Here is a 24,408-nt window from a genome sequence, read left to right as displayed (position 1 = left end):
CTGCTACTATCTTAACAAGTTCATCTTCAAGAGGTGATTGCTACACTAAATTTAGATTAAAAAAGGTGGTAGATTAAAATCCATACCGTACAATATTGGAATTCCTTGTTGAGTACTATTAGAGAGTGCAATATTCTAAAAATGCTTAAATTAAAATCACACAACAATTTAAGCTAATATTGTTACAGCATACTGTGAATTGTCTCTGAACAAAAAAAAAAGTTAATTAAAACCAATAAATAAAATAAAATAAAAATAAATTATTTGAGAGACTGGTAATGGGCATTATCTGTGATAGTACATTGATCTCTTATAAATGTCAAATGATCAAGGAAAATTTGATTCTTAATTCATGGCCCCTTCAATACTAAAGTCCTCCAATTTAATTTGCAATATAATATATAAATGAAATGCATAACGGCACCAGTTCCGTTTGTATGAAACAAGACAGTAGTGCCGTTTTGTGTTAATCAGGTGAGCGGTTCCGATATACAGCACTGCTATGGATTACAGTCATTATTAAGAAATAAATAGAAAAAACATATTCCAGAGAGCCATGTAATAAATACAGAAGATATAATGATCTATATACAAACGTGTAAGAATGCAGTAGCAGCACCGCCAGACTTCTGATGCCTTTAGATTGCACACGTCTCAAATCCTGCTCAACACGTTGAAGATCCAACTCACGCCACACCTCAAGACTTTCTCCAGTACTGCCTGAGAGAAACAGAGATTCCATGCTTAGATTTAATGCAGTTGACATTAGTGATACTTTTCTGAGATTGTATAAACCGACAAAACGAGTTTCATATGACATAAACATACAATGTTAGCCAAGGTTTCTTACACTCCAAATAGCTTTAATGGCCATTTTACACTCTCTCTCTGACCATATGAATTATACATGCCATTTCTGTTGCTATGTCTAGAGGTAATTTACCTCTGTAATAACCTTGACAATGGTTCTGAATCGGCATCATAGATATTAATGTTAATGCATTCATTTTTGTGACAAGTTGTGGAATTTCAGACCAAATAGTTTTTGCAGCTCAGTTTCAATAATTGCCTTTCTGCACTGAGGATAATGTTTTGACCTCCAAAACTAACAATACATCGTTTGTGATAGAATTCATTTGATGTAGAATAGTCCTTATATACAAAGTCTTTTACCACAAAAGATCAAGAAAACCTTAATCCCCCATGATATGACCTGTTAAAATGAGGCATATGTAGTAGATGTTGACATGTTGGTCACCTGTTACTATTCGTTTGGGCTCGTTTCTGGGAAGCTGACAGGAATCTTGTCTGAGAATAACCCTCTCTTCCACTTCAATCACCTCCTCGTACAGCACATCCGGCATACACACCTCCTAAAACAACAACACACACTTTGAAACACTCACACGCAGCCCCTACAACAACAAAATGATCTTGATTATCTTGGAATTTCATCAAAGCATTGTTGGTTGTGAACAGTTTTTCAGTGGTGAACATATTTTCAGTGGTGAGATGAAACACTGTTAAAAGACTAACCTAATTTAGTATTATCATTCATTCTCTTCTGGGGTTTCATACAGCTGCATTTCCAGTGTGTACTTTGATTTTCTCTGAAAAAAACTGTTTTTGTGCAAAAACTACTGTGTTTTAAGAGGTGGGGGGAAACCGGAGAACCTGCAACATCATTACAACATCAATATTGACCAAAAACTGGTATGGTTCCAATATACTGTGTTTCCCAAATGGATACCCTTGTCCTGAGAACAGAGTTAAAACTTTCTGTTAAGATTTAACTTCATTATATAGTTGACCCTTGCCAGACTATAAATCAGTGTGGTTTCATCATGTTCCCCTTTTAGCCAAGAGCTTTTACAAAAATATAATACTGGAATTTTACAATTAAGAATACACAAACATTATTCCAATTTAAGAATTTTACTCTACTATAGAAAACAAACAGTTGTAACATTTGACTCAAAACTTTTTTAAATACTTTTTGGGACAAAAAGTCTTTTTTGATAAAAAAAGAAAGAAGTGTTTTTTGTGAGATGGACAGTTTGAAGGACAACGTACCCGAATAATGAGACAGGCACTTTAATGGCACAGACATTTGTAGGAATACCTACTCTATTGGCCAAGAACTCATGTCGGCATTTGCATAGTTGTGTAACGTATGTTTCTGGACTCAGCCATTCAAACTAGTAACTAGTCACTAGTAACATCAGGTCTGTTTCTCCATCTCCAACTCACTTTTTATCATCCCTCCCACTAATCTTTTATTCACTCGAGGTGGTGTGGCATAGTAGCGGCAAATGATTCAAAGATGCAAGGGGTGAGCCCTGAGCCCTTATACAATTGAGCAAAACTCTTAACCCTGGATAACTGTAAGGGGTCAGTCGCTTATAAGTATGCTGTTAAATTACTATTACTCACCACTATTTGTGAAGGAATCGGTGTTTTCGAACAAATCTTTTAAGATTGTTCTCGTTCACTTCTGTTTACTGAAGTCTCTTACTTTTTAAGCCTATGACTTTTTTTCCTGCCTGTAAATTCTGTCCATTGCACAAGCTAGTAGCATTCGAGTATGGTCTATGCAGGAGAATTTCCATGGTTGGACCGACTGAACAAATACTGAATGAGTTGGTGGCTGGATTCAGAGTATAGTAGCATACAACTTACATATATCATTTTAAATAATAGCAGAAATAGTATGAGTATTATGCCATTTCAAATTCAGAAAGTATTTGAGTGAGAATTAACTCTTAGAACCTGCTGACCAACAGCAACTGAATGAATTCAGATTGGAAAGTGAGTAAACGTTTTTATTTTTACTTTAAAGAAATTAATACTTTTATCCATCAATTATGCATTAAATTGATCAAACGTTAAGGTAAAAACATTTATGTTACAAAAGATTTCTTCTACAAATAAATGCTGTTCTTTTGAACTTTTCATCAAAGAATACCAAAAAAAAATGATAACGGTGTCTGCAAAGCACTGTATTAAGCAGCACACTGTTGACGCGAATGGCTGTAATGTGATGCACATGACGAAGGAGTAGAAAACAAAAACAGTTTTTGTTTAATCCACAAACTAAAACTCAGGAGATCACAGGAGAATTTAACTAAGGTCTGGGACTAGACGATTTTCTAATCTTAAAGTCCCCCTGTAGTCTCAAGTCTAGTTTATTTCTAGAGCCCTTTCCACTACAAAGTAGACCAAAGGGCTGTACAGTTAAAAGCAGTCTGCAGATAATAGCAAATAATAATAAAACAGAACACAAGACAACAGTCAATAGTAACAAAAACAAACAAACAAAAATAACAAAAAGCAGCAAGGAAAAGACATAATAAAACAAAATACAACTGGCAAAATTGTAAAAATTTAAAAGCCATAGAAAACAAATGTGTTTTCAATCGAGATTTAAAAATATTATTTAGGGTGCAGATCTAATGTCAGGTGGAAGGGTATTCCACAGTCTTTGGGTCGGCAACAGAAAAAGCCTGATCCCCTTTAGTTTTCAAATGAGTTTTAGGAATTGCGAGAAGTAAACAATTAAGTGATCGTTGAGGTCTACAAGAATTCATATGAATTAAATTAGTAATATATTCTGGGGCCAGGCCATGGACATCTTTATAAACGTAGAGTAACACCTTATAATGAATCCGATAGATAACCGGAAACCAGTGCAGTGCAGTTTTGACAAAACTGGGGTAATATGCTCCCTTTTCCTAGTGTAGTCAATCATTTTATCCCTTAATACTCATCTTTGATCACCAAAATGACATGATATTTAAATGTTTTTTTAAATTATTCATGCCTTAAAATAGCTTGAATGTAACTCTATGAATATGCGGTTCTATAAATATGCAAATTAGCACCGCCTCCAATCACTCGCAGCAGCTCAGAGATCCAGTCATTGACTTTCAAACAGGTCTTTGGTTCACTGCAGTTTTAAGGAGAAAATACTCAGAAATGGTGTTGACTTATGAATTTGTACATGGTTTGTCTTAAAGGTGCTGTCTGTAAGAATGACTGTAGAAAGCTAGTGGTCGAAATAGGTAATGCAGTCTAAATAAAAAATATCAAAGATCATTGTTTTTCTCAATACTCCACTTTCGTGGCATGTTTGCGCAACATCCGGTTGGTGAAGCTGGCTAGCTCTCATTGGCTAGCGCGGGTATTACTTCAGAGGCTTACGATTTGGGATTGTGCGGGCTCCGACACAATCGGGAACAGTAAAATAATTGTAATGACGCCACTCAATTGAGGATTTTTTGGACAAGTCGGTTGCGAAAAGCCTTGAATCGGGCCACATCCACCAGATCATTGAGGGTTGCACATCGGGCTAAAAATCTTTCAATCTAAAAAAGTGTGTGGCCAGCCTAAGACGATGCCGGATAAAGGAACAGAAAGAAACTCAGGGCTTAAATACACGGGGAAAGTAATCAAACTGAACAGTAACAGGTGTGAGGGACTAATTAACAATCAAGGAAACTAACTAGGGCTGCGTTTACACGTGGCCGGCTATTTTCATAAACGGACATTTCACCCTCTCCGTTTTCAAAAATAACATTGTGCACATTTGTCAGTTTTCAGAAAAGTGTTCGTTTACACGAACCAGTGTATATATGCCGTCAAGAGCATGCCAAACCTGTAGGTGGCAGTGTAACGAGAAGCTCAAGCCCACGTTAGTCAATCAGAATCCCGAAAATAGCAACAACAGCAACAAATCACTTCCTCTTTCTCTTTTGAACAATAGGTCGCACTTTTGACGCAGATGCAAGTTCTATCGCATACTGTGACGTCGGCTGCCGTTTTTCTCAGTTACATACAAACGTGCAAACGAAGTTTTCCAAAATCTCCACTCTGGCCGGAGTTTTTAGAAAGAATCGTTTTCAGAGGCGAATTCTCCGTTTGCGTGTAAACGAAGGGCACAAACGAAGGGAAATGTCTCCATTTTTCAAAATAACCATGTACATGTAAACGGGGCCTAGGAACTCAGGCTGGTAAAACAGGAACAGAACACAGATAAACGAAACCAAAACTGAACATGTTACAACTGTTTTCAACATTGATTTTAATAAGAAATGTTTCTTGAGCACCAAATCAGCATATTAGAATGATTTCTGAAGGATCATGTGACACTGAAGACTGGAGTAATAGCTGCTGATAATTCAGCTTTGCCATCAGAGGAATAAAAACTCTTACATAGTAGTTGAAGAATAACAAATTTTAAGAATCTATTTCAAATATGCTTCCATACATAACATCACGGTAAAGAATATTGCATTTAGCTTTTAAGGTTAAGATAATGATTCTGCTCAGCAAAGCTGCAATTCCTGTTTTCTCCTTATTGTCTTTAATGGCTCTTGGAGTCCCAGTTTCACTCAGACTGATGGGATTAGCGTCTATGCAATTTGAATGATAGTGTTATGCTGATTGGGCCGGATTGTTGAGCAGCCAGATAACCTGCCTAACCGGTTTTCACTTGATAGAATCAAATCACTGAAAGATTCATCCCTACATTTGCATGCTTTGTTTGAGTTTGTCTCCACCTCCAAAAGTCCCTCCCCCTTGGAAGGTATATAACCTAATGTATAATGTTTGAGTCAGACTTGATGAACTACAGACTCGGAAGAATAAATCTCTTCTGCTTATAAGATCCAGCTCAAGTCTCCTGGTCTTGCTTCGATGAAGGAAAAGAAATTCCCAACATAGTGTAAGGCCCAGTAACAGACCTGTCATGCTTGAAAAGCATTTCTCGAGTATCTTGGGTGCACATGCCCATTGTAATAAAGTATCATGATGTAAAGAACTGTTGTGAGTTTGAATGAATCTGTTGAGTGAATGATTCATCATTCAAAGGTTCAGCTCTTATAAAGACCCCTTTCTAGACAACACCAAGTCTCTGGGATGAATTTACATCATCATTTTTACTCACCAGATCAAACAGGTCAGGTCGCGCTTGCGTGCCGATATGTAGAAGGTCCCGAAATCCGCGTGTCACCAGTAGTGCTGTTCTCTCACCCTGTCGCTCTAGTAAGGCATTAGTCGCCACTGTGGTGCCCATCCGAATCCAGCCAATCTGAGAAGTGTCCAAGGGCTGATCTCGAGCAAAGCTCTGCCCCGTTTCCTGTTCAATAAACAAACCCAACAGACAAAGTGGACTTTTATGCAATACTTCAGTGATGTGCAGACTTCTGTTCTCTACATTCTAAACTATCCTCCCCAGATCTAATCCATAACCATAAAAAACATCCAAAAATACATCCAAATATGTTAAGGTTTTCTCCTCACCTCCTGCAGTACTCGCCGAATCCCCTCAGTTGGGGCGTCTTTGTAGTTCTGGGGGTCGTGTGACAGCAGTTTTAGGACTCTCTCTCTACCATCGGGCAAACGGGCGAACACATCCGTAAAGGTTCCTCCCCGATCAATCGCAAAATCAAACTTCCCTTTAGTTTCAGCCATGCTGGGACACAGACTGCAATGAACACAACATTTAAAAGTGACACACTGGCTGGATCTCAAAATTTAGTAAACTTACTTAAAGGGATAGTTAACCCCAAAATTTAAATTCTGCCTTCATTAATTTACTCACAATTGATTTCTTTCTTCAGTGAAACCCAAAAGAAGCTACTCTGTCTTTCATTCAGTGGACAAAAACATTATTTAATTGATATCTTCTTTTGGTTTTCTTTCTTTCGTTTTTTTCAGCTACTCTGTTTTTCATTCAGTGGACAAAAACATTATTTAATTGATAATATCTTCTTTGGTTTTCTTTCTTGCAAAACATACATTTCAACAAAAAACAACATTAGAAATCAAGAACAAGTAGCAGAATACAGAGGGGAAAAATACCATTTCGATTTTTTTAAATGATATTAAACAAATCCAAAGCAAATACTTTATGGTTGGGTTTAAATTTAAGGTATCTTGCTTTGTGAATGTGGCATTTGCCCATCATACAAATGAAGTCTATGACATCATCTAGCTCCTTATTGCAAGAAACTAGTGATGATAACGTTTTTTCAAAACACTGCTTCATGAAGCTTCATGAAAGCTTTACGAATCTTTTGTTTCGAATCAGTGGTTCGGGGTGTGTTTCAAACTGCCAAAGTCATGTGATTTCAGTAGGCTAATCATTGAACAAGTGTCTATGTCGATCATAGACATAATAAATACATAGACGCCCTATGTGCTGCTGGATCGTACGTAGGGTTGGGTACCGAAACCCGGTTCCAATAGGGAACCAGTTCCGACGTAAACGGTAGTAACGAGACCGAATAAGAACGAAACTTTCGGTGCCTGACTTTTTTTAACGCCCCCTATAAAATATCTCGCGGCACGAATGTTCCAATAATAAAACATCTCCAGTTAACCAGCAGAGCATTCATTTCGTTCGCTTGTTAAATAAGAGACGATCTAGCGATCAAAGGCGCTGATACAGTGTTTTCTTTTTTGGCTCGCGCACAACGCACTGTCTTCACTCGGACACGCGCTTCAATCCGTTGCGGAGACTCTCTATTTGTTCCGGTGAAATCACAAAATATAATGCACACAAACGTGTCCCTGCTTGATATACAACCACTGATGAGCATAATCGGTAAAAAAAAAAAAAAAAAAAAAAAACTGTACGAATGCGGATTAGAACCCAAAACCTCTGACACGCTTGACGAAAGTTCAAGTTCAGCTGCCAGTGTCGTGGTGGACATAGTAAGTCTAGTATTTTAATGCCAACTGCAAATCTTGCATATCAAGTATGAAGTATATCAAGTATATTTATATGAGGCTATAGGCTACTGTGTGTGTTAAATATTTCTGCTCAGTGTCAGATATTTCTCTGTTTTAAAGTAAAAGTCATAATATGAGAAGACAAAAATTGTATCTTAACTTAAGTGTTTTAGGCTACATCAGTAGCCTATTAAACGGCACAATTTTTCATTTAATCAGAAATCAGAAAATCTTTAAAGATTTAAGTTAATATTGTGTCCAGTTTGGACACACACACACACACACACACACAGGTATTATTTTTTTGATAAAGTGTGTGCGGTTTTGTTTTCTTAAGTACCAGTTCAAGAACCGCTTAAGCACCGGAACTGTTTAAAAAATACCGAGTAGGTACTGGTATCGGATAAAACCCAACCTTAATCGTACGTCAACGGCACCGCCATATTGCGGAGGGCAACTTTCCAATTCCTCTCATAATGGGAATTGAGAAAAATGCCTGCTTCATGTGCTGCTTGGGGCTGTACAAATTGCCGCACAATTGAAAACAGGTCATGGGGAATTACCTTTTTTACAAGCAAGACTGAACATTTGTTTCTGGTTGTATTTGGTCATTATATAACTTGTAATAGTAATGTTAGTTGGCCACCGGAGTCAGACTAAAATAGCTAGCGATGTCGCTAGTTAATTTAGCTGTGAAAGTTGAGACATGAGTTGACATGATTTATATTATAGTTTTAGCTTATATAATATTTTATTTTATAAAGTAAATTTCCTGAAATCGAAATATTCATCTCATTTTCTTAAAACCGACTTTTATGACAAGTACTCGTTTCGGGTAGGTAGGGTAGTCACTATTTCATTTACTATTTTTATTATTGTCTATATCATTCTGCAGTTGATTTTACATTGTATTTGCTGTTATTATAATTATTGTTATTATAATATTATACCACTTGCGATTATCAATCTATTATAGTTATGCTGTTAAATTATTGTACTATTCACTAGTCACTATTTAACTTATTATTTTTTATTGTCTATATTATGTAATTGATATTTCATATTCTATTGCTATTATTATAATATATACATAAACTATATGCTATTATCAATATATTATTATTAAATTATTGTACTTATGATATTATATAATTATACTATTCGTTACCATTTTATTTGCTGTATACTGTTTGTTTATTTTATTGACTATACACTAAACTATTTACTATTACTTCTCACTTTATATATTTACTATTTGCATTGCACTGTAGTTGTACCATATCATATATGTATTACTGAAGGGGGTGGATTGGAATCCACTGCTGCTTCAATGTATATGTAATGAGTGATTATAATCAAGGTATTAATCAATATTTTTCCTTCTAAATATCAAATGAGTTGAATGACTTCTCTGGAGATTTTACTTTGTTATAGAAGTTACCAGTGTGATCACTGAAATGTTCTTTTCATGTATTCTTTAATGTCAGTATTTGATATCTGAATGCAGTAACAGTGCTTGCTCATTTAACCCGGCTTCAAGAAATTAAATAAGGAAATGTTTTTTTTGTGTCTGAGAAAGGTCTTCAACATGTTAAAACACATAGGGGTCATTGAAGTCTATAGTTTAAGGGACCATTTCTCAGTTAAGCCTTAGTTTCCTATCCTTGAGAGAAAAAACTTGTTATCTTGATGTTTTGAGACGAGGCTCCTGTTTATAGTTAGAGTCTGGTCAAATCCAACCTTGGAAAAGCTGTGTGTTGGTGTGTGTGTGTTAGTCTTCTTGGTTACAGGTTAAGGAACCACTGGCATTATTGGAGATTGACTGAGTTGTTGTTCTGGACATGCTGGCGCCCAGCAACCCAAATCTGCGACCTGGAAGGTCACGACATGCCTGACTTCAGGGTCCGAGTGTCAGCTGCATAATCTATGGAGATATGCTTCTGTCTATCTGTATATGTGTGGAAAATTACTATGTTTATCAATTTCTTAGCCAATCAGAATCATTCAACCTGTAAGCAATGACGTAGCTTAGACCTTGGAAATGGTATAACTGCTGTGATCTTTGTAACTGTAAGCGGGGCGGCCTACGAACTCCTGTGTGAGTCTTGAAGCTGACTTCTGCTGATGAAATTGCAAACTATCTTCAGTAAAACTTTTCTTCAATTTTTTATAATTCTGACTCCGGGTCTTCTTTCAAACATCTGGTCCTTGGGTCCTAAACTGTTAACCCCTAACATTACCATAAAGGATCCATCAGTTATCTTTGTTATTGCTAAAATTGGGTCAAAGACAGGCTTTTTCTACAATAAGAAATCTTTATTTCATTTAATGTGAAAATTAACAATGTATTTTCACAATTCTTATCCAAGAATAAAAAGCCAAATACATGACAAGCCTGAGCTTTGACAATTCCTTATTAAAAAAATATTTTATAAGTCTAACTATCGAGATTTTAAATAACTAGAGGTGGAACTTTTTGTACACCACATACAAACCACTGAAATTGGTTGATAAATGTAAACGTTAGTTTTGTTTTTATCCAGAAAAAACCGCAGCTCACCCCTTTACTTGCATTTGTTTACAGCGCAGTCTTGCCCTCAGCAATATGGCGGACACAACATAGCAACGTTTCAAAGCGGCCAATAGGGTGTCTATGTATTTATTATGTCTATGATGTCGATTACCTGAAGAGTATTAAGTGTCTATTTCCTGATCTCTGAGGAGTTTTATACATTTGTAAACGTTTTAATGAGGTATTTGAATAATTAAAATGAATAATAGTATTTAATAGTCTCTGTTTAGCTGACCCATCCATAGAACGAACAAAACAAGCCCTGAAAATTGATCAAATAAGGGCTGCCCGCTAATATTTGACTAATCGTTAGTCGACTAGAAGAGGTTTGGTCGACCAAAATTGTATTAGTCAGAAGAAGAAAAAATATATATATATATATATGGTTTTGTCAAATAATTAAAACATACAAGGATGTGCTTTCTGCCGTCTCGTTCTCCCTGAACTTGAGCGCGTCGCAAAAAATTTACCGAAACACAGGGTATACTTGCCTCACAGACATGAGAATTATATCTATAGAAAGCTTGAAATGTCTACTTTTAAATAAACCAAACAAATATTCTGAGAGAATGTAATCTGTAAAAAACTTGCATAGGCAGCCACAACAGCGGAGATGACGAGTCAGCATCGTTGACTTAATCTAGAAAAATCTTTAGTCGAGGGCAACCCTACATATTACAGACACTTAAAATTTAACGTTATTAAATGATCAGTTAATTGCATCTGATAGATTATACTTTCAATAAAACATTTGCAATGGGTTTGTAAAAGCTGTTTTTATGCATGTTTGGCATGAGTTTTTGTTGCATTTACACTGTTTTGACCAGCAGGCGTCACAAGCGTGTTTCTCCCATCACCAAGGCTGGATTAGTTTCCCCCCAGGGGCCCCTGGGCACTGAAGCTCATGGCTCCCCCTCCCCTACCTGACTACCACACCCTCCAAAGGAACACACACACACAATTCTAAGGCCCTCCAGCTATACTAAGGACATGCCAAATCACTATTGGTCAAAAGCTGAATGACTAGTTCACAAGACACATGACAATGATACAAAAAAAAAAAAATTCTGAAAAGTAGGGCTGCACGATTTGGGGAAAATGTCATATTGTGATTATTGAGGTCAATATTGCGCTTGCGATATAATAAACAAATGGTTTCATGAGTCAACTTGCTTGGTTCTCAAGTAAAATGCACACACAGATTAGTGATAATGCTAAAATGTGTATTTCTCAACTCAAACTAGAAACAACAACTAAATGCACTGTGTTTTCAAATTAAATTAATATTTTTTACTAAATTAAATACTGACATCTTTGCATTACTGCAAACTTGTTATTTGTCTCAATAATACAATAGTAAAAAAATAAATGTCATATTTACCGGGCCAGCCCATCACTACCAGAAACATCAGTGAAACACAACATTAATGACAGAAATATCACAAGAAATAAGGATGCTGACATGTTTGGTGTAAGAAGAACAGAAATAAAATAAGTGAGAGAAAGATTCTTCCTCCTCTTGGCAAAAAGAAGAGAAGAAATTAAATCATACAGGTTTGGAACAACATTTTTTGAACTATCATTTTAAATTAGAACGTGCATATGCAAATAATAAATGAACATTTAAATTCTATGATAAAACGCTGTCTGAACGCTGTGCTGTCTGCAGATGCTCAGCTGTTATAAATAGGTGCACATTAGACTAAAGATTAAAGGGCAGCAGAATCCTTTAAACCTTAACTAGGCTAAAGATCACTGACAATATAGTACACGTGTTGCAATGTTTCTGTCAGTAAATGCATTGCATACATGAACAATCAGGCAATTACAACATGAGCATGTTCTGCTGTAGGCTACTTACACTTGAAGCACTAGTGAAACAAGAAACGAATAGACGATTCCTCTCGCGTTGCACTGACTGTTTACAAATATGAAGCCACACTTCACCGCTTCGACATTGAGAAGTTCAGTGGATCAGTACTAGTACCACCTCTTTCTGCTACACTGTCTCCGCCTTCTGAGATATATCACGTGACTGAGGCCAGGGGGCGGTGGATAGTTATGGCGCGTGATTGCTCAAGAAGAAAGGCGAATCCTTAGTTCATCATGTTGTCCCAAACCGAGTCCTGTATGACTTTATTTCGTCTGCGGAACACAAAAGAAGATATTTATATTAATTTAACTCGGTTACATTAATGTTTTTTGTGTATTTGCCCCCTTTTGTGCTATGTATGCATAATGCCCTATGTTAATGTATTGTATAGGCCTATTTAATGTCTGTGTTGAAGTAACTGCTTATTAGATTAATGTTATCAATCTGACCAATAAAAACCTGTTCTGTTAGCTACACATTAAATTGACTAACCATTGCGTTATTTAAACAACTTTAAAAGGATTGACACAGTTGCAGAAGGACTGATTAATTGACTAGGCCTATTTATTCGGAGATGTCTTTTTAATGTACCTAGTCTATTTTTAATTAGGCTACTAATGCATTATTCATTATAACGACTAGCTATTTAACTAAATTAATTATATTTCATTTATATTTCATTGAAAATAAAATAACTCGACTAAATTAAATGTGTTATGTATAGCACATTTACTATTTGTTATAACACATTTAACCCATCAACAGGCAAATTAACAAAACAATATAAACTCTACCAAAAAAAAAGTGTCAGAAAAGATAATCTAAATTCTAATTTCAAAGTACATATGTGTTTTCAGCAGAGACTTATTATGGAGCCACAATACATTACAGTGTAGTGCTTTAAAAACAAGTAAATTCGTAAATTAAAGTAATTCCCAAATTTAAGAGGCAGCCAGTGAATAGATGATAGAAATAAAATACATTTAAAAAAAAAGAGGGGTGCAATACTGCAAAATTTGGTTCCGATCCAATACCAAGCAAATAGGCTACAGGGCCAGTATCACCGATATTGATCCCGATACCAATAAAAGCATGCACTTGACATACTGTCCAATAGGGGAGACCAGTGTGCCATATAGTTAATGAGGTGAATGCATCATTAATATGCTAAATCTGAATATTTTGTCACCACTAAAAGATTTTGTGATTTGTACTCTCAACTCGCCTAATTACTCATGTGTAGGGTTGCTGTATAGTTAAACCACTGTAAAGGGCTGCCAGTTACAGATGTGTACCAGTAAAGGTAAAACTTTCGCACATATTTTTTTCCTGACAGACTTATTAACAACAGTTACAGAACATAACACAATCCATTTTAACAATCAATTAAAAAATTTATTGCACAAACTAGCTTAATTATAGTAAATGCACTTCTGTACACTACTGCTCAAAAGTTTGGGGTCAGTAAGATTTTTTATGTTTTTGAAATAATTCTCTTCTGCATATTTGATCATATTTGATGTAAAAACAGTAATATTATGAAATATTATTACAATTGGCTACTACAACTCATTTTCCCAGAAAGTTTGAGTTGGAAGAGTTTTTTTTTGTTTTTTTTTGAATATGTATCAGATAACAAGCAGATATAAAGGACAGAACAAATAGAACTTCTACAGGAATTAAATTATATCAAGTATATGTAAAGCTTCACATAAAAAAATATATAAAAAAATAAAAGACATACACAGAGGAAACATTATGCATCAGTGGTATTGTCAAAAATATCATCATAATATTTCAAGAATCTGTCACTTTTCTTGTTTTTAATCAACCTTAGAGACTTCAGAAATGTATCAATTTCAATTAAGAAATGCGGAAAAGTAGGCTGCGATTTAGAGAATTTTTGCTTGTGAATAAAACTTTTTCCAAAAAAATAAATAAAAAATTACAATGTAATTAATTGAAGTAGCCTACTAGCTTTATCTTCTTTATAGTAACAGATTATATCCTTTAATTGAAAGGATTTGGAAGAATCAAGGTGCTTGCCAATATGAAGATATAACCTATTCCAGAAGTTTTGAGTTTTTTCACATTGGAAAAATAAATGGATCAGTGTTTCATCCTTATTCCCACAAAATGAGCAAGAACTGTCAACATCCATATATTTTGCAACAGTATCATTCACTGGGTATATTTTATGTAAGATCTTAAAATGAACTTCCTTAGTCTTATTTGAAATACAATACTTATGAGGTAACAACCAGGCTTCCTTCCAGTCTATAAGAGTTGGAAGAGTTTTTTTTTTTTTTTTTATTGCAGTTGAACAATCAAATAACAAATAATAATACAATTGAACATTCATAACAATGAAATGGCAGTGGATGACAAAACAAAGAAGGAAGACAATACAAAAAAAAAAACCAAAAAAAAAAACCTTTTAATCCAATTACACTTCACTCAATAAAAGATCATATAATTTAAAAAATTTGACACTTTTTTTGTTGTTAATTTTTTTCAACGTCTTAATAAAGTAGTTAAATTCACATAAAAAATTATATAATTTGGGTACTTTAAGAGAAAACTTACACTTATGTATAAAAAATTTTGCTAATAAAATAAATATGTTTCCAATATATTCTATTTTATGACTACAATGAGAAAAATAACAAATTACATCACCCAATACAAATTCAATATCTAATTTTAGCTTTGAAACAAGGAGTTTTGACAGTTCCAACCAAAATTCTTTAACAAGGGAGCAATTAAAAAAAAGATGATCAATTGACTCAATACTACTTTTACAGAAATTACAATTCAAGTTACCATTAGAGTTGGAAGAGTTTATAAGCGGAGTTCACCGGCGTGATGACGTTTAATCTCTTCGACAGCCTCTGTAGTCCCATTTAGCCACTTGTTAGCAACCGCCCTTTTCAAGACACGTAACAGCTTTAAAAAAAAATCACGAGTGGGGTGTATTTTATGTTGTAGAATAAAAACGTGAAAGTGTCTTGAGCTTGTGTTCACCACAGACCTTATTTCAGCCATTTAACAAAAATCCAATTGACTTCGTGACGATGGAACAGGAAGTGCTAAAATGTTTACTCTTTTCCGCGTTTTGGCATACAAAGTGATGTCATACCTGCACCACTCAGTTTAGAGTTGCTGTAGTTGTGTATTTTTATGCAGTGGAGCTCATGGATGGATAAACGCTGTCAAACTTTGAAAATCCACAAGTCATCATCACATCTTTCTGCTGCAGGTCTCCTTTGATGATGTGAGCACATGTTTTATCACCTTTATTATTCAGTTGTTCTCATGTGACTGCTTTGAGCTGCTTCAGATGTTAAACTGCTCCCGTGGGTGATAATTCACCATGTTTCCGGACCCTAATACACTTTTAAATCGTTCATGGCACAGGTACATACTGTCTGAATCGGATGTTAACGCGACGCTTTGAAACACTTGTGTTTGTATGTTTGATCCTTAAGGTTGAGCTAATGCTAGCTGCCAATGCTAACTTCTAATCAAATGCTAACTAAACAACCCACGAGTACTCAAAGTCATAATCGAAAATAAATGTGTAGTGTAGTGTTTCATATTGTAAAACATGATTTTTGGGATATTTAATTTCAGTTTGCCTGTTGTCTTCCAGTTAACTTAACGTTAGCCTTTGAGGTTAAAGCAACAGGTTTATGTTGATGCTAATTGTATGTGCTAATTTAATATAGTCTGCTTCAAAAACAGCAATACGAACAAATAGGCCTACATTTTTTAAAGAACAAAGTAATATTAGTTTTATCAAAACGTGTATCTCAAATCTTATTTATTTGGCAACCTAAATGGCCCGTTTTGGGCGTCAGGAAGAGTAACGTTAACCTACATGTGATTTACCATGGTGCAGTGATGGTATTAGGCTAAATGATAAAGTAATTCAGGGTTTCCGCGGGGCATTAAATGGATTTTGCGATAATTAAGGCCTTAAATGGCATTAAAAAGTATTAAATTGTAATCCTACAGGCATTAAAATCGTTTTGAAGAAAATTTTAGATGATCAATTTATTTGAATATAGCCTTCATTTTTATTTGCTGTCGCAAAATATGTAAGTTAAGTTAGTGTGATAAAAACACAGTTTGGTGATTGACGCCGGAGCAAAATTGCCGTGATGCGGAGATGACGCGGGCATTTTAAACAACAGGAATAAAACTAACTTAGACCAGAAAAATGGGAAAGTGTATGGCAAGCCGTTTTAACATTTAATCATTTAAACCGAGTAGTCTCTATTTTCATGCTACTAGTACTTATTATTAGAGACTAGTACTTATTCATTAGATACTAGTACCTATTAAATAGATACTAGTACTTATTCATTAAATACTAGTACTTATTCCAATAGTGACTAGTAATTATTCTTTTGTTACTAGTAACAATTTTTTTTTCATTGACTTCTATGGGGATCTGTCATTCAGATATCAACTATTCAGCTCTGACTAGTATATGTATTCCAGTTGTGACTAGTACGTATTTATTAGATACTAGTAGTTATTCATTAGGTACTAGTTCTTATTTTTTAGATACTAGTACCTATTACTAGATACTAGTACTTATTCATTAGCTACTAGTACTTATTCAATAGATACTAGTACTTATTCATTAGCTACTAGTACTTATTCAATAGATACTAGTACTTATTCATTAGATACTAGTACTTATTCATTTGATACTAGTACCTATTCATTTGATACTAGTACCTATTCATTTGATACTAGTACCTATTAATTAGATACTAGTACTTATTCAATAGATACTAGTACCTATTTATTACGTACTAGTATTTATTCCAAATGTTACTAGTAAGATTTTTTATTTTACTAGTAAGATTTTTAATTTAACTCTCCAGTGGCCGTTCTGACTAGTCATAACATAAGACGAGTAAAAAAGCAGTTGTGACTAGTAAAATAAGAATAGTTACTAGTAACAATTACAAAAGATACTAGTGTCTAATAAATAGGTACTAGTATCTATTGAATAAGTACTAGTAGCTAATTAATAGGTACTAGTACCTAATGAATAAGTACTAGTATCTAATGAATAAGTACTAGTATCTATTTAATAGGTACTAGTATCTATTTAATAGGTACTAGTATCTAATGACTTAGTACTAGTATTTATTGAATACATACTAGTATCTAGTAATAGGTACTAGTATCTAAAAAATAAGTACTAGTACCTAATGAATAACTACTAGTATCTAATAAATAAGAACTAGTATCTAATAAATAAGAACTAGTATCTAATGAATAAGTACTAGTATCTTTAAAAAGGTACTAGTACTTAAAGAATAAGCACTAGTATCTAAAGAATAGGCACTAGTACCTAAACAATAAGCACTAGTAGCTAATGAATAAGTACTAGTACTTAATGGAATAGATACTAGTATCTAAAAAATAAGTACTAGTAGCATGAAAATAGAGACTAGTCGGTTTAAATGAATAAATGTTAAAACGGCTTGCCATAGAAAGTGCAAGGAAGACAAACAATTTAGGACACGGTTGCAGCCCGTTGGTGGTCAAAATAAAGAAGGATTTTGCAGCGTTTGTAAAAAGGTATTTAAGTTGGGTAGCTGTTGAAGCTCACTTTGCGTTTTTTGTGCAGATGATTTGCTGTCATGCAATGTTTTGTCACAGCACTGTCTCTTGAGTGGTATAAATGTTGATTACTGTATGTGTAGTGGCTTAAAAAAACAATTATATACACATATACACATATATATATATATATATATATATATATATTCCAATTCCACATTTGAAAAATTTGTGGAATGATAACTTTTCCTCTATATTGTGAGTGTATCCACCTTATTCCTGATGAGCTTACTGCGTTTTGAATTATGGGTGGCACTTCCAGTTGGGGGAACTTTCATTCAAAAAGACTGAAACTAATCATTTCAAATCATAAGGTTGCCCTAACAAATAGGCTAAAGCTTAACCGTCAGTTTGACTAAATGCGCTATCAGTTTTCTTTCATGTTTTATTTAAGAATAAGATGAGAATAACGTAACACTTGGTATTTTAACGTGACATAGAATATATATGGCAAGAGCTCTTGTCAGTCACTGCATTCTTTTCCTCATGATTATTTTCTTTTTTCTTTTTGCATTTCGCTGTAATAGTATGAAAAATGTCAACATATACTGCACATTTGTGGTCTCTTCTGCCATTAATAAATGCACAAAGAATCTCTTTTTTCTCTCCCCAAATCCTCACATCTCTTTCCAGGTTTGTTTTCACAGGTATATACAATTTATTATCTGTCAAAATGACTGAAATCACTTTGAAATAGTATCACGCAATGCTGAAGTAAAATATTTATTTATTTTTGTCAAGTCACCTTTATTTATATAGTGCTTTTTACAATACAGATTGCATCAAAGCAGCTTCACAGTGATAACATGAAAATAATACAACAAAGTTTGTTTCTAGAAGAAAATTGTGTCATCGTCCATCTTATGTAAGGCAGATCAATAATATTGTTGAATATTAAATGTCCCCAACTAAGCAAGCCAAAAGCCAAGGCAACATATGGGCAACGTATTAAGGCAGTGTATGTTACATAATACAGATTACCACAATTATATTTAACCGTCCGATTTTGCTGTGGAAAGATTCACGGTTTTGGGGTTATGTCACATTATTGTAGGCCAGCTCGGAAGTTGGCATCACCTTGGTTTCCTCAACAAAAACCCAATATGTGATTTTTGATATGATTTCATGAAAATGAAAATTCTGTATCATTTACTCACCCTCAAGTTGTTCCAAACCTGTATGATTTTCATTCTTCTGCTGAACACAAAAGTAGATATTTTGAAGAATGTCGTAACCAAACAGTTGATGGGACTCCATTGACTTCCATAGTATATGGAATTGTCCATCAACTGTTTGGTTACCCATATTCTTCTTATAGCCTAGTTATTCTGTGGGCATTATGACCATTCACATCCTGCACATGAGCAATATTTAAAACTGATTAGTCAGATTCAGCCGTTTTAACAATAACAATTGGTTGCAGTGGACAGCTCCTTCCATTTTGAAATTTTCACTAAAACACACAAAATAACATTTTAGTAATAATATAGCTAATTACACTTGCCACATAGTGATTTATTGAATTATAGGCTGGGGATAATGAGTGCCAGATTGGTATGACACCAAAAACGACGTCCACACAATTCAGTATGTTTCATTGCGTCATGACAAATGATACAACTGAAATGTGGAACACGTACATTAGTTTTATGTTCCAGGCACAACTTCACAGTCAAGAACAAGATATTTATTTCAGTTCATTTGTCAAACAGAAGGTCAAGTCGAGTGCATTTCATCATTGTGGCATACAGTTTCCATACTATTCTTAATGTTGCAATCGCACATCTGTCTATCTGTCCAGAGCCAGGAATGGCGCTGTGGATTCAGGCACAGCAGCTACAGGGGGATGCCCTGCATCAGATGCAATCTCTCTATGGGCAGCACTTCCCCATTGAGGTGCGGCACTACCTGGCACAGTGGCTGGAGGCTCAGCCGTGGTGAGTGTCTCCTCCCCTAAAAGCTCAGATCTCTGTATATGTAATAGACCAGGTTAGATGCCATATTGAATTTAACGCAGATGAAAACCAGGCTGTGAGGGATAGACATACAGTCTTTACTACAGGTGTAACAATATCTTGTGTCACAATATATCCCAATACAAAACTGCAACAATATGTATCGTGTATAGTGATAATATGCATCGTGGATAGTTCAACCAAAATGAAAAATAACCCAAGTTTTCAGAGTTTTAGTGTCAGTACTACATTAAACTACTATACAGAATGTTGAATAGCCTATAATGTATAATAATGCAATGGTGGAATATTTGTGGGTCCTGATAATGCCAAATGTCTTGTTACCAGTAAAAAGTGGCCTACATTATTTTAAATAAATCTAGTCAGTGACAGAGTGAAAGCATATTTCTCTAAAATAATTCTTTATTTTCAGCTTCAGAATCATGAATATTTTTATTCTAGTGTCACTATTGTCCTGTGCATTGGGTTACCAGCACCAAGTCCAAGCCTATTCATTTAAACCCACATTGTAATATAAAATTTAGCATTTTAATCACCAGTACATTTTTTGTTAACCTTTTATCATGTTTCTTGGAGTATCGCAATAATATCGTATTGTGAGTTCAGTATTGTGATATGTATCGAATTGTGACATGAGGGTATCGTTATAGCCCTAGTCTTTACAATGACACGCACTGTATAAAATCCTAGATCACATAATTTTCACAACTCTTATAACTGTTTCATGGAGTTTTTCTTTTTTCGGAATGGCGTTTCATTAGTTCACAACAGTACAGTCCATTGAATACACTGTTCTAACCCTCACAGCCTTGTTTTCATTCCTGTAAAAAAGGAATATAACACTACCCTGATGAAGGTCTATAAAGTCTGTGTACTATCGTAGCAGGACATGAAATGGACTGAAGCACGTTTATGTCGTGTGCAGGGATGCCATCGACCTGGAGAACCAGCTGGACGAGTTTAAAGCCAAGCGTCTGCTGGAAGGTCTGATCCAGGAGCTGCAGAGGAAGGCAGAGCATCAGATGGGTGAAGATGGCTTCTTGCTGAAGATCAAACTGGGCCATTATGCCACACAGCTGAAGGTATGAGAACCAGATGCAGGTATATGAGGCAAACCCAACAAGGATGAAACATTAGGGTTTCTTGGTTGCTTTCCTGTGAAAAAGTACAGAGGACAGGGAGAGAACTGAATTTCTGAAATGGTTTTACATTTCCTTGCAATAGACCCTCAATAAAGAAAAATGCTTAAACTTAATGTGACATCTCACAAAAGGCAACTGTGCTAGATGGTGTAAGCCCGTCTAGATCGGCCCAAAGGCGGTTTCCGATAGAACGGGTGAAGGTCTCTGCACGTTACTGTCTTTCTGTGTGGCAAAGTAATTGAATTTAATTTAAGCTTTTATCTGACTCCATTTTATCACGACCTTGAATTTAGGGTAGATTGCCCAATTGGTTATTGGTTATTGGTCAATTATATAATAGTTTGGCAATACATTTGATTATTCTATTTAACTCTTTACTTTATATTTTACTCGTTCATTAGGAATCTGTGTCGCTGAGAGAGTCTCGCACCGGCCGTTCTTTTACGTGGATCTCACGGTCACAAACTCGTCAGTCTGATAGATTAGCGGTCCCCAACCTTTTTTGCGCCACGGACCGGTTTAATATCAGACAATATTTTCACGGACCGGCCTTTAAGGTGCGGCGGATAAATACAACAAAATATAAAAAATATATAAAAAATAATTAAATATAATAATAAACGTGAATCCAATGTGTAGGCTTACTTGCAATTTTATTAGCAGGGTACTCGTAATATCGTGCCTAAAGACAACTGAGAAAGCCTGAACACAAACAAAAAGCCCCCCAAAAGAAAAAAATCTCCATGTTTACGGTGCTGATGCGATGTAAGGGTGGCGCTGCCAATAAAGCACCTAAAAGCTGTCACAAAGAACCGATTTTAAGAACCAAAATTAATGATTATGAATATGTAAAATATAGCAGGAGACATTTTAATTGTTTAATAATAAACAAGTGTTTTCTGTGCAAAGATGAAGTTGACAATGCTGACTCGATCTTCGCAGTATGCCTAGTGAACGCGCCAGAGAGAAATGCACATTTCATTACGAATTACATAAGCAGAGAACAGTCAGTTTTCTTTTGTTTTGAATTGTTCTGTTTAAAATTAGACATTTAAAGCTTTCTATGTCTCAGGTCTGTGAGGCAAGTAGGCTACCTTATACGCTGAATTTCGGTTAATTTATGAAATCAGCTCCAGTTCACGCGCCCGCGCCTCCGTGTCCTGATTAAATATTTTCTATTATATTTACTTCTTATTAAATCCAGGCAATTGGGTGATGAAACATTGATTAAAATTAAGATACAATTAATACAAAACGAAATACAATTTAAAGACAGGCTTTTTGCTTTCTGTCTGAGGTCTCTGTGAAAGTTTTAAAGCAGTCTTTTTGTGCCGCTTTCAGAGCGCTCACGTCCGTAAGGGTGAACTGTTGTTATTATTATTATTATTATTATATATATATTTTTTTGTGAAATAGGCTACATTTCTAAATTAATGCGACTTATAGTCCAGTGCGACTTAGGCTATATTATGTTTTTTCTTCTTCATGACGCATTTTTTTACTGATGCGACATATAGTCCGGAGCGATTTATAGTCCGGAAAATACGTTAAGTTATATATTCTTTCTGTGAGGCCCGGTACCAAATGTCCCACGGACCGGTACCGGTCCGCGGCCCGGGGGTTGGGGACCTCTGTGATAGATAACCAGAGGTTATGGTTAAAGCGATTCAACAATGACGCATACACGCTTGCTATTGTTAAAAAGTACCCATGTTGCCCCCTACAGTCGCCCATATAACAACTTGGTTAAAGCCCAAACAATAACCAGAGGTTAAGATAATTAAGATAATGCCGCTTCAACACTTGCTATTACCTTAATAGTATTTTTATCTAGCCCCCTATTTGCGACTGCATAACAACTTAGTTAAAATCAAGCAGTTAGTCAGGAATCTAGAATCCCACCAGATGTGCCTCACGCTTCATCTACACTGGGATCTAGTAATTCAGAATAAAATCAGATGTAACAATTTATTATGTCAGGTAAATGTATCATGCCAATTTCATAATCAGTTCAAAGATAATCAATACAATAACATCAAATGCTCAGAGATAAAGAATAAAAGATCTAGGTTAAACCTGACATTTTGAAAAATACATAATGCTGAAGTCTTTGAGATCCTTCATCATTATGGGCTGATCTGATTTGCAGAATCACCCTGAGACTCCTGTTGCATTTCTTTATATAGACAGAAACTTCTTTCACATGGAAACATTTGCTAACAATGGGAAATTGCATTCAGAGTTTACACCTTTGGGGAGCAGAATGACATTTGCCTGGAAGATGCACCCTCCTCTGTGCAAGTTATCTCTAAACTCTTAAGAACTTTATTACCTTTTGGTTTACTACTTTGGGAATGAGACATTTGTACCAGTCGCACTGAGACATTTCAAATGATACCAAACATGTTTAATACTGTATGATAATTATTTACATTAAACCATATATACTTTTGGTCTATATGGTTTATGGTATATGGTTTCATAAAGGATGTTACTGGCCCTTTAAGCCTGTTCTTTCTAGAACGTGCTCTTCTGCAGAGGGAGAGTTGAATCCTCCATTTTGTGATGAGGTGCCAGAGCAGAGCTGCTGCAGATAAATGTGCCTAAATATCTATATACCTAACTTTGAGACAAAATATTTATAAAATCATCATTTAACACTGATTTGGTCAGGTTTTTTTGTTCCTCTGGAAACAAGAGTTCTGGAAATTCAATTGATGGCGAGCTACTATGATATTAGATTACATAGCCTTTAATAAAAGATAATGAATTTCAAACCTGAACCAAACATATTTTTATTCAAAGATCAACAGTCTGTCATTAGTCTTTAGTCTGGCACAAAAAATCAACATTAAAATCATGACCTCAAATGTCATTGTAAAAAAAAAAGGCTGTTGTAACTGTGCATAAATCAGACCTTTCAGGCTATAGCCTAACACTAATAAGCCTTATGCCAAAATTAATGTTACAACTAAATTGTCAGTCATTAAATAAGAAAACTAAATAATTGTGTAGATGATTTGCTGTGTATAACCCGACATCAGACCGAAGTATTTTTTTTGCACACAGTGCCGCGACCAATCAATCACTCCTTTACGACTGGCTGCCTGCACATTCACTGTCACAGCTTGCGCTCGCTTATCAATGCATATAAATTTGCGCCTATGGAATCTTTGTAGAACTTCAAAAAAATAAACACAAAAGATGCTGCAGCCAATGAGCAGCCGGCGGGGGCTGGCTGCAGGACGACTCAACCTCCACGGACAGTTTTTAATGTTTTATCAGACAATAACTACTCAAGATTTTGCTTTAGTATAATTTTCGGGACAATTAGGGCCGGATTCGGGATTCGGGACAACAGCTTAGATTTCGTGACGTCTGGTCACCCTAGTTACTTGTAATGCGTTACCTCCAACGCTGAATGTGACATTCTTAATCTTGACAAACTGTGTATCATTAGGATTT

The 24,408-nt window shown here is 35.2% G+C and overlaps 2 protein-coding genes across 5 annotated transcripts in view; one reads left to right on the top strand and one right to left on the bottom strand.

The window, feature by feature from the left end:
- Nucleotides 1-12,307, bottom strand: part of oplah (5-oxoprolinase, ATP-hydrolysing) — a 59,857-nt gene extending 47,550 nt beyond the window's left edge. Inside the window, exons 1-5 of the mRNA XM_084434782.1 lie at nt 12,168-12,307; nt 6,301-6,484; nt 5,945-6,136; nt 1,259-1,373; nt 597-720 (exon numbers count right to left, since the gene is read on the bottom strand). Coding sequence (XP_084290908.1) covers nt 597-720; nt 1,259-1,373; nt 5,945-6,136; nt 6,301-6,471 — 602 coding nt within the window. The 5' untranslated portion in view covers nt 6,472-6,484; nt 12,168-12,307. The remainder of the gene's footprint in view (nt 1-596; nt 721-1,258; nt 1,374-5,944; nt 6,137-6,300; nt 6,485-12,167) is intronic.
- A 2,752-nt stretch (nt 12,308-15,059) lies between these two features.
- Nucleotides 15,060-24,408, top strand: part of stat5b (signal transducer and activator of transcription 5b) — a 29,171-nt gene continuing 19,822 nt past the window's right edge. For 3 of the 4 annotated variants that reach the window (XM_084435153.1, XM_084435154.1, XM_084435152.1), the window contains exons 1-3: nt 15,117-15,453; nt 19,627-19,762; nt 20,727-20,883. In XM_084435153.1, coding sequence (XP_084291279.1) covers nt 19,635-19,762; nt 20,727-20,883 — 285 coding nt within the window. In that variant the 5' untranslated portion in view covers nt 15,117-15,453; nt 19,627-19,634. Of the gene's footprint in view, nt 15,454-19,626; nt 19,763-20,726; nt 20,884-24,408 lie in introns of all 4 variants that reach the window. The other variant, XM_084435155.1, reaches the window with a different exon arrangement.

The sequence above is a fragment of the Rutilus rutilus genome, assembly GCF_951802725.1.
Source record: "Rutilus rutilus genome assembly, chromosome: 16".
In the NCBI taxonomy this organism is placed as follows: domain Eukaryota; kingdom Metazoa; phylum Chordata; class Actinopteri; order Cypriniformes; family Leuciscidae; genus Rutilus; species Rutilus rutilus.
This window is presented reverse-complemented; position numbering and strand designations above follow the sequence as displayed.